The sequence below is a fragment of the Apis laboriosa genome, unplaced genomic scaffold (genome assembly GCF_014066325.1).
Source record: "Apis laboriosa isolate Shangri-la unplaced genomic scaffold, ASM1406632v1 scaffold40_cov151, whole genome shotgun sequence".
NCBI lineage: Eukaryota > Metazoa > Arthropoda > Insecta > Hymenoptera > Apidae > Apis > Apis laboriosa.
The window spans coordinates 1,691,881-1,711,720 of NW_025223180.1; the positions used below are offsets into that span (position 1 = coordinate 1,691,881).

The 19,840-nt window shown below is 35.9% G+C and overlaps 1 protein-coding gene across 5 annotated transcripts in view; it reads right to left on the bottom strand.

Moving 5' to 3' along the window:
* Window positions 1–19,840, bottom strand: part of LOC122715753 (regulating synaptic membrane exocytosis protein 1) — a 134,791-nt gene that overhangs the window by 11,324 nt on the left and 103,627 nt on the right. For all 5 annotated transcript variants that reach the window (XR_006346901.1, XM_043938182.1, XM_043938183.1 and 2 more), the window contains exons 13-18: window positions 18,075–18,199; window positions 14,878–14,990; window positions 14,521–14,591; window positions 13,894–13,952; window positions 1,535–1,713; window positions 762–977 (exon numbers count right to left, since the gene is read on the bottom strand). Coding sequence is in view for 4 of the 5 variants with exons in the window: in XM_043938182.1 (XP_043794117.1) it covers window positions 762–977; window positions 1,535–1,713; window positions 13,894–13,952; window positions 14,521–14,591; window positions 14,878–14,990; window positions 18,075–18,199 (763 nt within the window). In the remaining variant the exon portion in view is untranslated. The remainder of the gene's footprint in view (window positions 1–761; window positions 978–1,534; window positions 1,714–13,893; window positions 13,953–14,520; window positions 14,592–14,877; window positions 14,991–18,074; window positions 18,200–19,840) is intronic.

Below are 19,840 nucleotides of genomic sequence, written 5' to 3' on the forward strand. Positions count from 1 at the left end.
AGCTCATGAGGATCTTATAATCTAGCTACAAATGATTTCGTACGATAATTATCATCGATTGCTTGTTTCTGTAAATTCTCGAGATACTCTTGGAGATGCGAAACGAGTGGTACTACAGTTATTTTTAACGATTCGAAAAATATTTACAATATTTCTTTCCTACTTGTACGAATCGTAGATACGATGTATATCTTTCGAATAAATTAGGAGCAATATTTTTCTAGATTAAAGATTAAGCAGAGCGATTGCAGAGTTGAAGATATTCTTGGAACGTTATTTTTAGTGAAAATATACTATTTCCTTCTTACTCATGTGAATCATTTTACGTAGAATTGATATATAGTAAAATTTAAAGATCTATTTGATCATTAATTCATTATCTATTATTTTGTAAGATCAGCAATATAAATTTTTGATTGCAAAACATTAAGCGTATTTCCCTTTTTAAATACGCCTCTTAATCGCGTCTCTTTAATTCAAAATGTGGCTTCGATCATTGATATACCCACGCACAGAAATTTCGTCGATACGTATAAACACTCCATAATAAAAAAAATAATAAGACGTTATGTATCACGATATACAAATTAACTGTACACATGTTATTAATTATTAAAATTTGAAAAAAAAATATTGAAAACTATTCTATAATTATTTATTTAGAATTGTATAGAGCGTGTAAAAATATTAAAGAGTAATCGTTTTAATCATTTTTATTGATCGTGTGCTTATCTTTCGAAAAATTATATATCAATATTTACCAAACTGCTCTGTCGTTTTCGAGGGCCCGTTCCAAATCGACGGTGCATTCGCCGAGAAAAACGTTATCGCCGTCGGGGCAGAAATCCCACAGGGTCACCTCGATCGCTCGCTTCATTAAGCTCTCCCCGTCAACCCCGGAGAAAAGCAATGTTGCATTCCAAATTGGCTTTTGACTTGGCTCCGCGACCACGGTTTTCAAAGTAATTTGATCGGCGCTGAAACGTATAGATAATCACGTCGATACCCGGATAAAATTACACGGATAAAAGAACAAGAAAAAGCACGTAAAACGATCTTTAATTAATATAACGAGCTTTAATTAATATCATCCCAAACGAAAATGAATTATACTTCGAATCTCGAATGATATATACAACGATCTTTTTGGCGAAGGAACAATCGTCGCAAAAGTCAAAAGTGTCTAATCGTCGAAATTCCATGGCCTCTTCTTTCTTCATCCGCGAGGTTTATATCGCTCGATTTGAACCATCTTTCAACTTGTTCGATTGTTCCTTTGCCAAAAACTTCGTTGAGATCGCGAAACGACCGTGCTACATTCCTCCACTTTTCTCCAAATGGTAGAGCATAATATATGGCGAATACGGATACGATTAACTGAAAAGAGAGGATTATTTTTGTGAAAAAAAAAAAAAATAATTGCAATAATTATTGCACCAACCAATTTTTATATATACCAATTTTATATATTTTATATATATATATATATATATATATATATATATATATACTGTTAATGTCTTGTCCCTCTTACCCGATCGGAACCAGGGCCAATTTGGCATACGCCTCCGGCAACGTGCCGTATCCGGTGTCCTCCCTTGCGCACAAGTCGTCCGCCATGAAAACGGAGACGATCAGCTCCTTGCGATCCGCCTCGTACGAGACTTGTATCTGTATCCTGCCCGTCACCTGCTTCTCTTTCGCTATCTGCTCCTAAAATAGAGGAGACAACACAGAGGGGGTGAAGATCCGGCACAGATGGATCGATAAATAAGTCTAATAAATGGCGAGTAAATACGAATGAACAGAGACGAATGATCCCCGTGATCTCTCGAAAGTCGAGAGAGTCGAAGATCGTGAATTCGAGTCAAGCGGTGAGAAGAGATTCAATTAATTTAATCGGGGAAAGAAGATAAGAGAGAATTGAATCGAAAGATCGAACGTCTGTGTTGCACGCGTAACACTCGTGGAAATTGGAAAGCGAATTTTCTCATTCCCTCGCATGCGCAAGCGAAAGGTTTTTCCTTTTTTTTTTTTTTTTCAAGAAAACTGAAAGCAAACCAGGCTGTGCGCGATATATGCACAGATCGATCAGAAAATTACAAGGAAAGAAATTGTATGCGAAAGCCATGTACACGTGTTCGACACATATAGCTGGGGATGCGTGATACGTAGCGTGTGATCAGCGATGTAACGATATCTTTTTCTCGATTTTTTTGATTTATTCTATTATTTTTGGATGTTGATAAACTGAAATCGTTGGAGCTTGGAATAATTGCGTTGTATAAAAGCTTTCTTGAAAAAGATGAAAGAAGCGTAGATATGTGACACGAAAGAAGAGAATTTTAAATGTCCCCGTTAGATGGTAAATAATTGAAATAATCGGTTAAATTTCACGATCACTTCGATTTTTTTTGGTCGCCGTGGATTAGGGTGGTCGATGACGGAAATCGATCCTCTACTTTTTCTTTCTTTCTTTCTTTCTTTTTTTTTTTTAACGAATTATATTTTTATAAATGGAATTGCTACCAACAGTATCCGAGGTCTAAAGTTCTTGATAACGATTGAAATAATAATTTCGAAAAAAATAATTGATCGAAAACAATTTGAAAGCGCGCAACACTTTCTTAACGAAGCGAATAAAAGATTAAAAAATTTTTAATTTAAGAAAATTAAAAATTATCTCGATCACGACGTTTCGATATTAAAGAAAAAAACTATTCAGAATATATCTCGAATAAAAATTTATTTTCAAACGGTATATATATTTTAAAATAATATATCGGGGAGTAAAACGAATTTCAACGCTAAACAGACTTCTTTTTTTAGTAATTCTCCGTAGTATAATATTTGCGCATAGATTCACAGGTGGCGGCTTTTCATAACGGAATATAGTTAATATGTGCAAATGGAATTCGAGAATAGAATGAAACGTGTAAAAGGAAAAGAGAACTGTCCGTTGCGGAAACGTGTTTTGTATTCATTTTTTTTCGCGCATTAAAAAACATAGTGTCTTATTTAAATTTCATATCTTCTTTTCAATTTTCCATACGCAAAAGTCACAAGAGTTTGGATAATCACGGGAAACCAATAGCAATTCCACTTCAACTAAACTCGTCTCGTAATTTCGTCTCGTTCGATTTCGAATCATCGATCGTAAAATTAGATCGAAATTTCTGAAGGATTGAAATTATCGTTGCCCATCACTGATCTCTACAGCCAAGAAAAAGGCAACAACCGGCCGTTTCCTGTTTTTCCATCCTTCCTTCCTACCACTACCCATTCGCGAATTCCTCTCCGTTCATATTTCACCACGATTCTACAATTTCTCACTTGATACGAACAAGCCGACTTGATCTCTGTGCCTTTCTCTCCGTACCGTTTTCCCGGACTGCAAGTCTTCACATTCGAGACTTATTCTAACTATTGCGCATTACGTTACGTACATATTCTATTGACAAAATATATATATAAAAGAAATATTAATATCCAATAAGAGAAACGTCAGCATTGATCGATTCCCCCCTTTTTATATTATTAATATTATTATATAATAGTTTGCATAATTGTATAATTCCAATATATATATGTTTATACGACACGATAATTAAGTCTCGAATATGAGATGTCACGCGTTTCAAAGAGCTACGCAAGCGGAGCTACGTGTGCGTGTGGCGTATCGCGGCGCTTTTTCGGCCTTAAAGTTTCCATCGACGAGAACGCTGTCGATACACGATTGACAACGAAACGGGAAACGCAACGAAGGAGGCAGGGAAAATGAACGGAATCGGTGAAATTTCACGATCGCTTCGATTCTTTTTGATCGCCGTGGATTAGGGTGGGATCGATCCTCTATTTTCTTTTTTCTTTCTTTCTTTTTTTTTGTTTTAACGAGCACGCCTTTTGAAACGTCGACGCTTGATACGTTAGAGAGAGCGCTCGATCCGGCGAAGAACACCTTTAAAGCCGAAGCAGGGTCGCGAGAGAAGCAATTTGTATTGTGTCAGGCTACGATCCTTTCTACGCTTTCCCTTGTTATAGCCCTCGTTATCGTCCTTTAATCAACCGGAGATACACGGAGTTACAAAAATTACGTTCAAATTGTTTTTCGTTTTAATAATTTTGATTTAATCCAACGTGGATATTTACAAAGCCATTAAAGCGATTACTCGTTGTTTCGGGATAGATTGGAAATTTGTTGCGAATCACACGTTAACCAACCATTTTCACGATGATCCCGGATTAAATATTAATATCGGCTATGTTTGCTCATTATTTGTACATTTATTAATAACTCGTGTTAACATTTATTATTCCGTTTGGCTAGATATTAGAGAGAAGTTTTTATTCGATATAATAATCCATATTGAAATTCATTTCGGTAACAAGCTGTTGAAGCGTTTAACTCATTTATTTGTCAATTAATTGTTCATACTTATCGATAATTGACTTCAGCCTAGTAGATTAATTAATTACGCGTAATCGTTCAAAGCGCCCGTTTATTTCGATTCGAATTCGCACGAACAATTCACAATTCACAATGAGGATTTACTTTATATACATATATATATATAACCGTGTAGCTTTGTATAAACTTCAAAGGAGGAAAATATTACTCTCCCATCACGTCGCATCCCTCAACGAACTCTTCTAAACCGTGAAAGTGTTGGTAACTTATAATTCGCTTGCGAGAAAATTCGTTCGATATTCCGCGCGAGGAGAAGCTATCGATCAACGTTGTTCAACACGTGCTTCGACGACAGAGTCGAAGCGCAACTCCGATGGATCCGAGCGAAAAAAAGTTTTTCGATTCCGATTATTCAACGAATAATTCGATATCTCGACATTTCTAACCGATTAATAATAAATCGCGTGATCCAGGGAAAGCGTAAGCCGAACATCCGCCATTTTTTTTTTTTTTTAACAAAGGATTCGAAAAGAATTTTCGAGAATCGTCCGTCGAGCGGAGGATTCTTAACAGATCGATAAGGAACGTTTTTTTTTTTCTCGGATATTCGGCGAACATTATACACATCGGATACGGGACGAATTTGCTTTTGTTTTGTTCGTGTGATAAAACTGCGCTTAGAGACAGAAACAAGAGTCGATATATATGTGTATATATATACAGATTGGTACAAACAGCAGATAGACAAAGAGACAGATAGAGACAGAGAGCGAGAAAGAGAAGAGAAGAGAGAGAGAGAGAGAGAGAGAGAGAGAGAGAGAGAGAGAGAGAGAGAACGAGAGGAAGGAAGAGCGAAAATAAAATCGTAATCGGGAATGGAATGAAGATGAATGAAGAAAATTAATCCTTCGTTTCGTACGTGATATTTGAAATTGAATAAAGTTTCGTCGTGAATGAGATGTGTAATATATAAAAAAGATGTAGATAAAGCAAGAATTTTCATTAAATTGTTCAGCGGATTCGGTTAAATTTAAAAAAAAAGAAAGAAAGAAATCTATGCATTCGTCGTGTTAAATCTAATTGAAAGTGGAATTTTATCGTTATTAGATCATCCCACGAGTAATATCGTTTTAAAAATTCCAGTTTCCATGAAAGAAGAGTAAATTAAATTTATTTCATTTTTTTTTTTACATTTTTAACGTTCTTTTCTTTTCAATAATTTCTTGTCTTGATTGATCGAATAAAATAACTCTGACCGAATTTATTTTTTTTATTTCGCGTTTTTTAATTGTTTTTCTCTGCTCGAACATCGTAATGGAAATGGCTCTCCCTAATGCCGGTCATTTATCTATCAAAGCTGCGTGTAATCCGTTTAATCGGTAACAATAAACTACAACCAGAATAGTTTCACTTTACTTTGCAAATTTATAACTGAACTGAATGTTCCCCGTATATATAGTATACGGAAATATTTTTGTTAAAAAGAGATTAAAAATTTTATACGTCGAGTATTGCCTTTTACGATTGAAATTGCTATGCAAGATTCATTTCTCATCCCGCATTCGTTTCACTCTACAAAATCAAACATCTATATAAGTGTGATTTCCTCTGAAAAGTTTGCCCCCGAGAAAACCCATTTCCTCAATTTTGACATTTTTCCAATATCGTTCAAGTATCGTTTGTGGACAGCGTCGAATCGAAGAATTTGCTTCTTGGACGTATCAGAAATATTTTATTCAAATATAAAAGCCGACATTACTCACTGGGATGATCCAATATCGAAACGAAATCTAATTTTGTGCATCCTATGTAAAAAAAATTCTCTTTACACGCATTGTTGTGTAACGCTATTTAGTGCCTTTCTTTTTTTCGTGCTCTTTAAAACTTTAACTTCAAAGTTTCTACGTCAAATCAGCTAATCACGTACTCATGCCACAGTTTCATCCATTTCCTCTAATCTCGTGAAACGAAGGAGTATAGGGAGTAGCACAAACGAGACACAAGGAACGAAAGAAACAAACTATGAGAGAGCGGATCACTGCTAAAAAAACGACGAAGTAGGCATTATCTGAACGACGAAGAACGAAACAAAAGGAACAAAGAGAAACTGAGAAACGTGAGAGAAAGAAAAGAAAAAAATATGGTATGAGAAAACGCAAAGTAGAGACGAGCCGCAAAAGAAAATGAACGCTAATAATACACAACTAGAGTCGTGCCAGTTGGGAGAGAAATAGCATGGAGGGCCAATATGCTAAGTTTGTTCAACATGGACAACTTACATTTCCTTTTCTCTTTCGTCAGCGGGTCTATTTCTCTTTTAGTCTCTTTTTCGTAGCCAAACAATTTCTTTAAAAGGGTAGGTCAAGGGAGGAAGCGGTGTGATACATAGGAGAAACGGCAGAAACAGTTATACATATATATATATATAATATACGTATGTATAGAAGTATATATATATATATCTATGTACATGAACTTTGGGCTCACAGAGAGAGAGACAATACGTAGACGAATGTCGATGCGGTGAAGAGAGACGTCGCCTGAAGTAAACGTGAGGCGTAGTAACAGAATTTAGAAGTAAAGAGAGAAGAAAGTGCCTCGTGCAGCCTCGTGTAATCGTATACGAGGAGAAATATAGAGCACACAGAATCGCGCGTGTGTACACACACGAAGAAAAAGATAAAAGAAAAAGAAAAAGTAGAGGAGGAGCGACGAAAGAGAGGAGAAGAGTATTCGAAGGACGAAAAGAAAAGCGAAGAAGGTGAGGATGGCGAAAAAAAGGCGCGCGCACGCACACGCGCATCCCGCTCTAACCTTTTTTCACGTCTCCACTCGCATAATACGCATCCGTTTACACGCGTATACTCGGTTTTTTGTTTCTTTCCGCGTGTTATTATGTTTCAGACAGTCGCGTGTGTGCGCTCGTACACGTTCACACGTACGTACAGTTGGCGGAGATCGAACACGTTGTGAAATAATTTTCGACATTCCGATCGATTTAAAATTGAAAATTTAAGATTGAAAATTTTTACATGGCGTATATACGTGTCGTACATGCGTATATGCGAATAAACAGAAAGCTATTTTATATTGTGTTTTTCTAATTTTTCAAGTTTTTTGCGCGACGCAAAACGAGATGAAAAAAAAGGAAAGAATAATTTTGACGTTTTCGAAACTTTATATGACAGAGTTTACAAAACATCTCCTCCACCAACTATACCACTCCGAACGAAAATCGAAAAAGAAACAAAAAAAAAAAAAAACCAAAGATGCGAAGAAAAGATGCGGGTTGCACAATTTTCACGCGCCAAAAATTTCTCTTCTTCTCTTACACTCTTTTTTTTTTCGTTTCTCTTTTTTTTCCGTTTATTTCTGCTCTATCTTTTACATCCGGTTACACAGGACAATCGCGTGGATATCAGTGGAGTCGGGTTCATCGTTTTCTCGCCCGCTTGCGACGATCGACTATCTAAATCTAATTTACTATTAAGTGTATTTGTATATATATCATATATATTATGTGCGCGTATGTGTGCCTGTACGTATATTATACGCGTGCTCGTGGATCATCAAAAAGCTAGAGTTAATCGAAAGCGTGTGCACGTGTTCGTCTGTCTCTATGCGAGTTCGAGAGCACGGAAGCATCGTGTATGTGTATGTCAGTAAGTAAATAGTAATTCGACGGAATATTCGGGGGACGTTAAAACGGAAGAAAGGGGAAAAACGCAACTCGCCCCCAACTGACACTCTCAATGTTCCGTTCTCTTCTTTTTTTTTCTTTTTTTTTTTCTTCTTTTTTTATTTAGACGCACGACTAAAAAAGGAGGGGGAAGATCTTTTCAACGCTTCCTCGACGAAACTCCGCTCTCTCTCTCTCTCTCTCTCTCTCTCTCTCTCTCTCTCTCTCTCTCTCTTTCTCTTTCACACACACACACATATTCTCGCGCACGCCACGAAAAGGTGTAGAAGCGATGCAATAACGTTTGTCCTCTCTCGCGAATCTTTCAAGGAAGATGGACCCTGGATTTTATTCGTATTCCGCTTTTGTGTTCTCTCTCTCTCTCTCTCTCTCTCTCTGCGTACGCTCGAAGGCATGTAACAACGCTTTACGCCTCGCTTAATCCATCGCGAGTTTCTTCGAGCGAGTTTCTTCGAACGATACGCAGAGTTTGAAGATTTTTTTGAAGCTACTTTATACGAAGAACGCTCGCTTCTTCTCTAATTATTCTCTTCCGGGTAATTGTCTAGTCTGGTCGGCTCCTCTACATCTCTTCATTCCAAGTCTCTTTAATCAACTTTCGTTTCATCTAGATAGATTTATTACTTCTTTTTTTCGATATCGCGCATATGCTTAAGCACGATAATTCGAAGCTTCCATTTCTAACAATTGATAAGCGGATGACGAACGTTTAAACGAGCTATATAATGGTATCGGAACGTTTCGTAAATTTTGATGACAAGTTTTGTCTCTTCATCGAAAGTTATGCTTGTTGAAAATCTCAACGATGAAAACAAAGCTTCGAAAAGAATTTAGAATTTAGAAATATCGTGAGAAATTGAGACGAGACAACTGCGAACTAGACATTCACCCTCTCTCTCTCTCTCTCTACTCTATATAAGATTATTACATATACACATGCACCGGTGCACGGACGCACGCATTTCTTGGCGTTTTTTTTTTTATCATCTAGACCGATTGTCGTACGCTCCTTCGAACCGCATGTAAAATTGAACATCGTGTAAGCAGCGACGAACGAAACAAGTCCCTCTTATTGGTTGAAAGGGGCTCGAATTTACGCGGCCACGCGCCGAAAAAGCATCTGCGTGTGTATGTATTTTTTTTTTTTTTTTTTTCTCCAACGATAGAAAAGAAAACATCGATCTTCAGTGAAACAGATAGGATTGACGCGTCCACAATAATTTTCAAAACTGATGGTATATATATATATAAATGCAATTTCAGTTTCAAAGGAGTTGTTTCGTTGCAGATAACTCGATCGTTCGGTTTCGGAAATTTAACAACTAGAATTGTTAGGCTTCCAATATCTATTTTACACGTAAATGAATTAAATGATTACATTTCCATCTCGATATTAATATGTAATTGTAAAAGATAATTGTAAAAGAGAGATTGAATGAAATTCGTCGAAATTTTGATCGCTCTGTTGTGAAAGAAGAATTTTTTCCCGCGTTCAGAAAGTTGCTCGTTTAACAGAAAAGAGAAAATAGGAGGATCGTTTAAGTAAAAGTTACTCGACGATTGGAAGTTATTAAAGTTCTGGTGCATGGTGTTCGATAGAACAGAGTATAATACATTGATTTAAAAAAAATAATTCTAAGTTCGTAATTTTCTTTTCAACAATTTCCATATTTCCATATTTCGAAACATTAATACAACTTCTTATCCGATAATTGTTATTCTCGCAAAACAAAATTTTATCATCCGCTCGAAACAACAACGGGCAGATAACAACGACGTTAAATTTGTATATACGTATACACGTATCGAATATTCGACGTTCGGAGATTGACGTCATTTTAATTGCCGCTTTTTGAGTAGATAGCGCGTATATTTCATCGAATATATTTTATTACGTTGAAATCCTTTCGTTGAATGGAAATAACGCGGTTACGTGTTAATAAAAGCGTCGCCGCCGATGCTAAATATAAAATTTCATCCCATTCATTCGGAGCTCGAATTGACGTCAGAGAGGGCGAACGCGCCTCGTCTGGATGACCGACGATCAATTCCGCAAGTATTCGAGTGAAAATCGTCGTTGAAACTGAATCGGCCCCGCCAAGACACACTGTTGCAAAAAATCCGGAACGAATTCGGATCTTTTCGCGAATAAAGCATTTCGCGAATTTTCATCGAAAAAAAAAAAAAAAAAGAAATAGCGTTCTTCAAGGATACCCGTCAGATGTTTGATTAAATTTGATCCGATCGAAGAAGGCAAATTCGAACTAATCTGCAATCCGTTACAACGTATTATTCGAACGTAAACTCTCTCTCTCTCGAAATTCTGTCGATGTGAACAATCGGCACGAGTTACCTGCAACCCCTTGGTTCCACCACTTTGAAACTGCTCGCTTGTTACAGTTTTGTTGCAATAATGCAATTGTTTGGACATTCGCGTCAATTTTCTTAGCTTACACTATGGAACAATACATTTACACGGTGAGGTGGAATTCTCTAAGTCTTCGTTATATAACTCCTTTCGATATTACGTAATTACAATTACAATTTCTTACGAGAAACATTGACACACGGAAGCGATATATATATATATGTATGTATGTATGTATGTATATCTAATTATTAGAAGAAGATTCATCTACTTTTTTTGGTCCTGTGTCGTATTTTAATATTACATCGATCCAAACAAACGCAACTCTCGAAACTTTTTATTCCGATTCTCTCCCTCCCTCTCTCTCTCTTTCTCTCTGCTTACTTAGAATAATTCTACGGATCAAAAGTTCAACGTGAAATTTACAAATCTTTTCTCGTTTTTCAACTCGTATATATATATATATTTTTTAAGTGTAATATATTTCCCTTGGAAGCTAGCTAGTTGAAAGTTTTCGACGGAAAAGAAAGCGCGATTTTTTTTTCTCTCTCTCTCTCTATTCTATTCGCTAATCTTTTAAATTTAATTTTTCTTCCTCAACGAAAAAAAAAAAAAAAATACGAAGCTACATCGCTCTCGCAACGAGGAAAAAAATTTTCACAAAGAATCCCAAGAATTCGTCGATTTATTAAATATCTACGCGTACAGCTAGTAATAGTAGTAATATAGTAGTAATAGTAGATATCGCGTTTCTTCCTTCTCCCTCTGGCTTTGCCTCTTGCCGTAACGATCGATCCGCGCAATTCGACCGAATTATCAAACCGGATGCCTTTCCAAATAACGAACGAAATTCATCGTTGGTGTTCGTTACGTTCGAGATATTTTTTTCTTTCGTTTCTTTTTTCTCGAGGAAAAGAAGAGAATGAAAAATGAAAAAGAAAGAAATATTCAATCCGGTAAAAGATCTGTCTCCCGGAAGGAATCTCTTTTTTGAAACTTTACCACGTACTTGTTAACGACGATCTATCTTACTTCTATATATATATATATTTATATATACGACGTTATACACCTATTGTCAGAAACCCTGTATAATTATTTACAGATCCACCCCCAAGAAGAAGAGAGAAAAAAAAAAAGAACAGAGACACATATATTTGATTACACAGGTGTATACAGGTGTAGCGTGTACATTGTTATAATATAACAAAGAGGAAAGTTCGTCTATATGAAGCAAGCCGACAGTTTGACCGACAATTTATGATTTTACACTGATGCGTATGGGTGATCCTTTGACTAATAGCGCCTCTATTACTCGTTACAACCAAGCGTTCGTCATTTCTCTCTCTCTCTCTCTCTCTCTTTCTCGTTACTCTCGTGGTTCTCTCTAATATTAATTCAGCCAACGCTGATGCCGATGCTGGAATATTATTACGTTATCCACGTGACGCACGTTTCGAAAACGAGACATTCGATTTGAAAGCGTGATATACGTGTTAACCTTCCGATAACTCGATCGGAAAGACACGAAATTACGGGAAACGTCGCGATTTACCTCCATTTATATTCCTCGCCTACGCCCTCCGTAAATCCGTTGCGAAAACCGAATACCTCGCGATTTTTCCATGGAACGGAACATTTCTTTTCGCGCGAGAAAGAGGGGAAAAAAAAAAAAAAAAAAAAAAAAAGAAAAAAGAAAAAAAAGAATTACAAGACGATCACGAGAGAAGAATGAATTTCTCTTGGCTCTTCTGCTTCGTTCGAAGCAGGTGAATATTTTTGAAGCTTGGATCCCCAAATTTGTATTTGGGGGATGAAAATAGATATGTATAACGATAAACGATATGTAGGTCGGAGAGTGTAATAATTTCGTTTCGTTTGATAATTTTGTTGCGTCGATATGCATTTTCGAGACTTGGTGAATAAGCGCGTATTAAAATTCGATTGAATGTTTTGTCGTGAAAAAGTGGCGGAGGATGAAGCTTTCTCGATGGTTCGAAAAATTTTAACGGTTTTCGTAATTAGAATGCGTAGTACATAAAAGTATCTTTCGTACTTTGTTTTTTCTTTCTTTTTCGTTTATTTACATTCCCTGCCATTTTTTTTTTTGATCGAATCGCGCCATTTTCAGGCAACGTTTCCATCGGAAATGGTTATAAAGTTCGATATATTAAAAAAACTGATCTCTGCTACATTTTCAAAGTTAATTTTTTTTTTCCCTCCCCCTTTTTTCGGATACAAAATTTGGTCTCCGTGTATCCGGTGTTATTATATCTGTACGGGGCGCGGCGTGGCGCGCGCGTCTCTTTAACGAGCTGCGCCGAAAAAAAAAAAAAAAAGAAAAAAAAAAGAAAAAAGAAAAAAGAAAAAAATTGGAAATTTCACGGTAACCGAGGAAAAATCGCGGTGATCGTGTTCGTTCCGTCGAAAAGCGTGGTATTCCAATTTCCATCAATTCGCGGTTTCAGTGCGAGATTCGCGCATCAACGCGATAAATATTTACACCTAGCCTAGCGCGTATGTACAGGACGTGACCGTGCATGTACACACCGTACAAATTTAATATGTCAGCAAGACCGCCGCGGCCCGTGACAATTCGAAAGTGGGGAAGCCACTTTCCACGAAGCAGAGAGTTTTCGAAAAAAACATTTGTTTATTCGAAACAACTTTTCCAAAACGCGTCGACGTGTTTACAAGGGGGGAAGGGGAGGGGGGGGGGGATATATTCGAGCGAAATAGATCCAATAGCGTTGGATAAATATAGAATGAAAGATAAAGAGAGAGGCGAAAGAAATCGAGGGAAAAATTCCATTTCCCTTGGCGATTCCCTTCCTCGTTCCTTCCGTGGAAAAATCGTGTGGAGAATCACATTATCGAAACATTTTTCATTCGTTGTCAAATCGCTGTCGCCATTTTTTTTTTTTTTTGTTTCCCTTTTTTTAATTGTTCCGATATACACGTGTCGTATATAATTGTTTGGATTAAACGCACACACGCACACACACGTACAAGTAACAAGTAAAAGTAAAGGCTCGGTACTCGCATCGGATACGGATTCATCATTATACGTGTTATATGAGATATAGTAATGTATATACATGTACAAAGCGAAAGACCGAGAGAGGTGGTGATTATTTCCGGTTTTCTAAAAGTGGTAAGGTGGTGCTATTGTGACGCTTTCACTTTTCGGCTAACAACTAAACTCGGTCTGATCGAGGTTTAACTTCACTAACCGTGTGTATATATATATATGTATGTGTGTGTGTTTTATGCGTATGCGTGTACATTGCGTGTGGAAATGAAAGAAAGAGAAAAGAAGAAGAAAAAAAAGAAAAAAAAAAAAAGAAGAAAAAAAGAAAAAGAAGAAAGAGAGGAGACGGTCACGCGTAGATGTGTCAATTTATGAACTCGTTATACCGGCGTCTTTGGCAGTTTCCTGCGCGTCGGTGATGAAGGCGTTTTATCCGTTTCCCCTTCTGAAAAAGAATATACATTTCACGTGTCAACGTAAGCAATAATAACAACAACAACAACAATAACAACAATAACAACAATATTAATCTCAGAAACGATCGGCGTATTCAAAAAAAAAAAAAAAAGAAAAATCTCCAACAATTGTGAAAAGTCAAATTGGAATCGAACGTTCCATTCGCGATTATTTTCATTCCCTTCGTCGATTTTCGAACGATGCGATAAAAGGAAGGAAGAGAGAGGAAAAAAAAAAAAGAAAGAAGGAAAACGAGAACGTTTAATTCCTGATACGCGAGAAGACGAACAAACTGCTACTGACGAGCGCAAAACAATCAACTCTTTCCTCTCTCCCTCCCCCCCCCCCCCCGTTTTTTTTCCACTCTCGAAACGCGCGCGTGCACGAGTCGAGCGAATCCTCCTCGCTCCGTGCGAATTATCGATTTTAAAGCCGACGATGCACTCTACCCTCCTCCTCCTCCTCCTCCTCCTCGAATCTAACGATTCGTCTTTTTTTCCCCACCGTACACGTGTACACACACGCACACACACATATACGGATGATTCGGTACTCACCCATCAGCAGTCCCAGATTCCCCGGCACTTTTCCAGATGGTACCGCGGCTAAATCCTCCGGCAGGTCCCCGCTGCGTACATTCGTGTCACGTCAAAGTAGCGATGATAAAAGCAATTCGATTTAACTACTTTTCACAATTCGATTCGACTCGACGACTATGTTATATGTTATTATTCTCCTTTTTTTTTTCTATCTATCGCGGAATAATTTCACTGATTTTTTTTTTTTTTCTATTCATTATTGCGAGCGACTTTGATCTTTTTTTAATGATCGTGTATTTTCGTTGTCCTTCGAATTTGAAATTGTTTTTTTTTTTTTTTTGTGGAGCGAGTAGGGAATCGATTCTTATTACTTACGTGTCGGCAACATGCTCGACCACCAGATCGACCACATCGTCGTTCCGCTCTGTTATTTGAACCACTTCCTCGAAGCTTCGATCCACCAGAGACACTCCATTCCACTCTAACACCTGAGGAGAAGTACGGGCAAATTTTTATTCATCGTGTTAGAGATAATCGTCTGTCTCGAACACGTTCGACAAAATTTTTTTTGAGGTCGATTTTGCGTACGATGTCCTCCGTCTGATGGTTTGATGTTTCGATATAACGATTTATGTAAAATGTGAAAGAAAAATATCGATGTTTTTTTTTTTTTTTTTTTTCTTTCGAAACATTGTCAAAGAACATTTAGTGTTGCGATATAGAGATTCGTTATAATTCGTGAGAATGTGAAATAATGGAATGTAATTTATTTATAAAAAAGAACAAATCTCTAATATTTTCTCCAACGAAGTTTATCAAGACGTGGAATTCGATAATTAAAAATGAAGCAAACTTTTCTCGTTTAGAAAAGCTCTAGAACATTGCTCTCTGAATAATCTGTATTCTTTTGTGTATAAATAACGAGATAAACGAACGATAAATCTCACGTGCAACGATGCAATTCCTTCCTTTGCATGACGAGAATCAAAGAAATATCGATGCTGTTTTTTTTTTTTCGAAACATTATCAAAGCATTACATTGTAAATATAATTTAGCATTGCGATATCAGAGATTCATTGCATTCGTGGGAATGTGAAATTTATTTATAAAAAAGAACAAATCTCCAACTTATAAATATTTTCTCCAACTTATCAAGACGTGGAATTCGATAATTAAAAAATTAAGCAAACTTTTCTCGTTTAGAAAAGCTCTAGAACATTGCTCTCTGAATAATCTGTATTCTTTTATATATATATATAAATAACGAGATAAACGAACGAGATAAATCTCACATGTAACGATGCAATTCCCTCCTTTGCGCGGTGAGAAACAATTTATTCGTTTGAAATTTAAAAGAGAACTTTTGTTATCGAGTTGTCTGAAGGATGCTCGTCGACTCCGTGATGAAACGCGGCCCGCTTCCTAAATTGGAAAGCAATATCGGATAACAAAAATATACGGGCAATTTAATAAAGTTTGTAAAAAAAAGAAAAATATCAATCGATCTCGCTTCGTCGTCGAGGCTTACTCTAATTAATGGCCACACGAGGGAATTATTATTCGTGAACGGAGAACGTTCAGTTTTACGATCACGAGGGATAAATTTGTGAAACGGTATAGGCGAAGAAAAACGAGTGTACGTGTATCGTTGGTGACAGGGCGAAGGAGAAATAACCATTTGATACATTCACCGTTTTATTCAACACGGTCGCGTACGTAATAGCCGTAATTTAAAAAGGGAAAAAAATATTGCTGCATTAAACTGGTTCCTGAATTAGACTAATGTCCTTAGAATAATCTTCAATGTATCTTTGATATTTTATATTTGAACGATATTTGAAATATTCGTTTTATTCAATTCAGTCGTGTATATAATTTAAAAAGAGAAAAAAAATATTGGTGGATTAAAAATTGGTTCCTAAATTAGATTAATGTTCTTGGAACAATCTTCAATCTCTTCAATCTTTGATATTATTTTATACGCGACATTTGAAATATTTGTCGTTTTATTCAATTCGGTCGCGTATATAATTTAAAAAGAGAAAAAAAATATTGGTGCATTAAAACTTGGTTCTTAAATTAGACTAATGTCTTTAGGATAATCTTTAATGTATCTTTGATATTATTTTATACGCGACATTTGAAATATTTGTCGTTTTATTCAATTCGGTTACGTATATAATTTAAAAAGAGAAAAAAAATATTGGTGCATTAAAACTTGGTTCTTAAATTAGACTAATATCTTTAGGATAATCTTTAATGTATCTTTGATATTATTTTATACGTGATATTTGAAATATTCGCCGTTTTATTTAATTCGCGTTACATAATTTAAAAAAGAGAAAGAAAATATTGGATAAATTAAAAAATATTGGATTAAAAATTGGTTCCTGAATTAGACTAATGTCCTTAGAACAATCTTAAATGTATCTTTGATATTATTTTATGCACAAAGTCCTTAGAACAATCTATTTATCGCGATTAAATCATTTGCAAAGGGTGTTCAATAATAAAATTATTTCAAAACTATTCCAGATTTTGTTTTATGTGGTCTCCTGACGGAGGGAAAAGATTCCCCCTATCTTGAAATTGAAATCTAGGAACGAGAAATAAATTCTGAAAGAGATGAAAAAAAATCTGATATAAATGATATATCTATATAAAATTCTTCCAAGCTGGATACTACACCACGTTTCCCACGAAACTTTTAAAAATTAAAAGTTGCGTGCTGTTTATCCGTACCAATTTTTGCACCAATTTATATTCGTTACGGTGTTTATAAATATCGAAATACTTCTCTTCTTAAAAGGAAATAATACTTTTTCGCACAAAGTTTCAAAATAAATCAAAATAAGAAAGTCGAGATGCAAGATTCGGAGAATTAAAAATTCTCTCTCTCCCTCTACGATTATTATATATATTGAGACGAATTAATATAATCACGGACATAACAAAGTTATTTTTATTAAATTAACCGATCATACGTTAACATGATTTGATACGATTTCGCGAGATGTTTCGAAGCGGAGAAACGTTGAATAAGAAATTCGAGATGCAAGATTCGAAGAATTAAAAATTCTCTCCCTCTACGATTATTATATATATATTGAGACGAATTAATATAATCACGGACATAACAAAGTTATTTTTATTAAATTAACCGATCATACGTTAACATGATTTGATACGATTTCGCGAGATGTATAGGTTTTCTTGGTGAACGATCGTGACGCGTTTGCGTTGGGCGCAGCTGTCGATAACTTAATTAAAATCACAGCTGGGGAGAATGGTTGTCGATATTCGCACGCATTAACCGCTTGCAATATGTTACCCGTTTCTATGGGCGCAAGTTGCCAAGACATTTTTATTTCCAAGATCCAAATGCCCGTTTCCCGATCCAGACAATCGCAACGCCGATTTCTATTTCCAAACACGTCTTAATATATACGCGTCAAATAAGAAAGGAGTAAAAAAAATATATATATATATATATATATATATACTTTTCACGAAGAAAATACAAAGTTTCGCAAACGTGGCGAAAAGAAGAAAAAAATTGGCGAGATCTTACCTTGTCGCCTCGTTGTATACCAACTTTTGCCGCTGGTCCATCCGGCAGGGTCCACATCACGTATGCAAATGTACGTCCATCGGTCCCTGTTTTACCACCAACCACTCTTAGACCAAAACCAGCGGCTGTAAAATTGAATAGGTTGAGTATATAATACAGGTGTATATTCGCTCCGTTACGATCAAACGCGAAACTTACTTTAATCCCTTAAGTGGTTCCGGTATAAAATTTTATATTAAAAATATAAAATTTTACGAACGCTCGACTTTTTTTCTTTTCTTACTATCGAATACGTATTTTAATAAACATCGTTGATGGATTAAAAAATCCAGTCTTTCTCGTTCGATGAAAGAGGCTTGTTGCTTACGAACGAAACGAAATAAAAGAGAAAGTTTTGGCGCGAATTGTCGAATTGTTTCGTCGGGATTGTTCGTGCGAATAATAAAAGGAGAAAGATAAAAGAGGGGTTACCTTTATCCTCTGTAAATTAATTATTTGATCTAGCAAGTTGCAAAATTTCAATCCGATCATTTCTGCGAAATTGAAAAATTAAACGAGCCTATTTCGATCTCGATCGATAATCATCGATAAATGTCAAGACGACATTTATTACGTGCGTGACACCTGCGAACCTGTTTCGTACTTTTTTTCATCGCGTTTTCGTCGCCTCGTTACTCGCACTGTGATCGAAAGATTTCAATTTTGCGCGAATTAATGGATCGCTGACGCGGGAAAAAAATCGGTGCATACACAAATTATTGGCCAGTGATATGAATATCGATGAAAGGGGATGGAAAATCTGGTTTTTGGCGTTACTTTTGATTTTTCCTGGAAATTCGTTTTCCGCGTTAGATTTTATTTATCGATTTAAATTTGATCATCAAATCGGAATCATTTCTAAAAAACTTTTGCAAGGAAATAACGATGAATGATAGAATTACGATAGAGTCGAATGAAATAAGCGAAATCTGCGTCTGTTTTTGTTTCTGCTTTTGTTAGTCGATCGAAAATTGGTATAATAATTTTTTCGTACAACAACAACGGGGAAAAAATTGTTGATCTCGACCGCGAGAAAAATTTTCAAAATGATTTTCCACGAATTCATTTATTTCTATTTCTATTTCACGGTTTGAATAAACAAACGTTTTTGTCGGGAGAAATGCCAATGGCCTTTTATTTCGACCGATAAAAATATAACTTTTAACCGATACGTGCTTTTTGAAAAAAAAAAAAAAGAAAGAAAAAAATTGTTGAAATGATTTAAATGTTTTGAAATTGGAAAAAAGTTGAATATTATCATTAGCTTCGTTCTCTGCGAAAACGTGTCTCTTCTAATGGGGAGAGAGGGAGGGGGGGGGCAATATTTATACGCGATAGTTAACGATCCAATTAAAAAATATTCCGTGGAGGTAAAAAAAAATATTAGATTTCCGATCGTGAAGTTTTTAAATTGATAAAAATCGGCGAGAGGAATGGGGAACACGTCAAATTTCAATAACGAGAATTTGGAAAATCAAAAAAAAAAAAAAAAAAAAAAAACATTCTCGTTACGTGTCCTTAAATAGATGAGCAGCGCGTATTCGAAAATATAAAAATCATCGCATCGCCGTTATTATATTGAAACAAGTAACGATAAAAATCAAATTACCGAATATAAAAATCAAAAAATTTCGAGTAAAAGTAGGAAAAATTTGATACTGTGATAAAAAACGAATCATGATATAAACGTCGTTCCTCTAATGAATAAAAAAAAAAAAAAAAAAAAA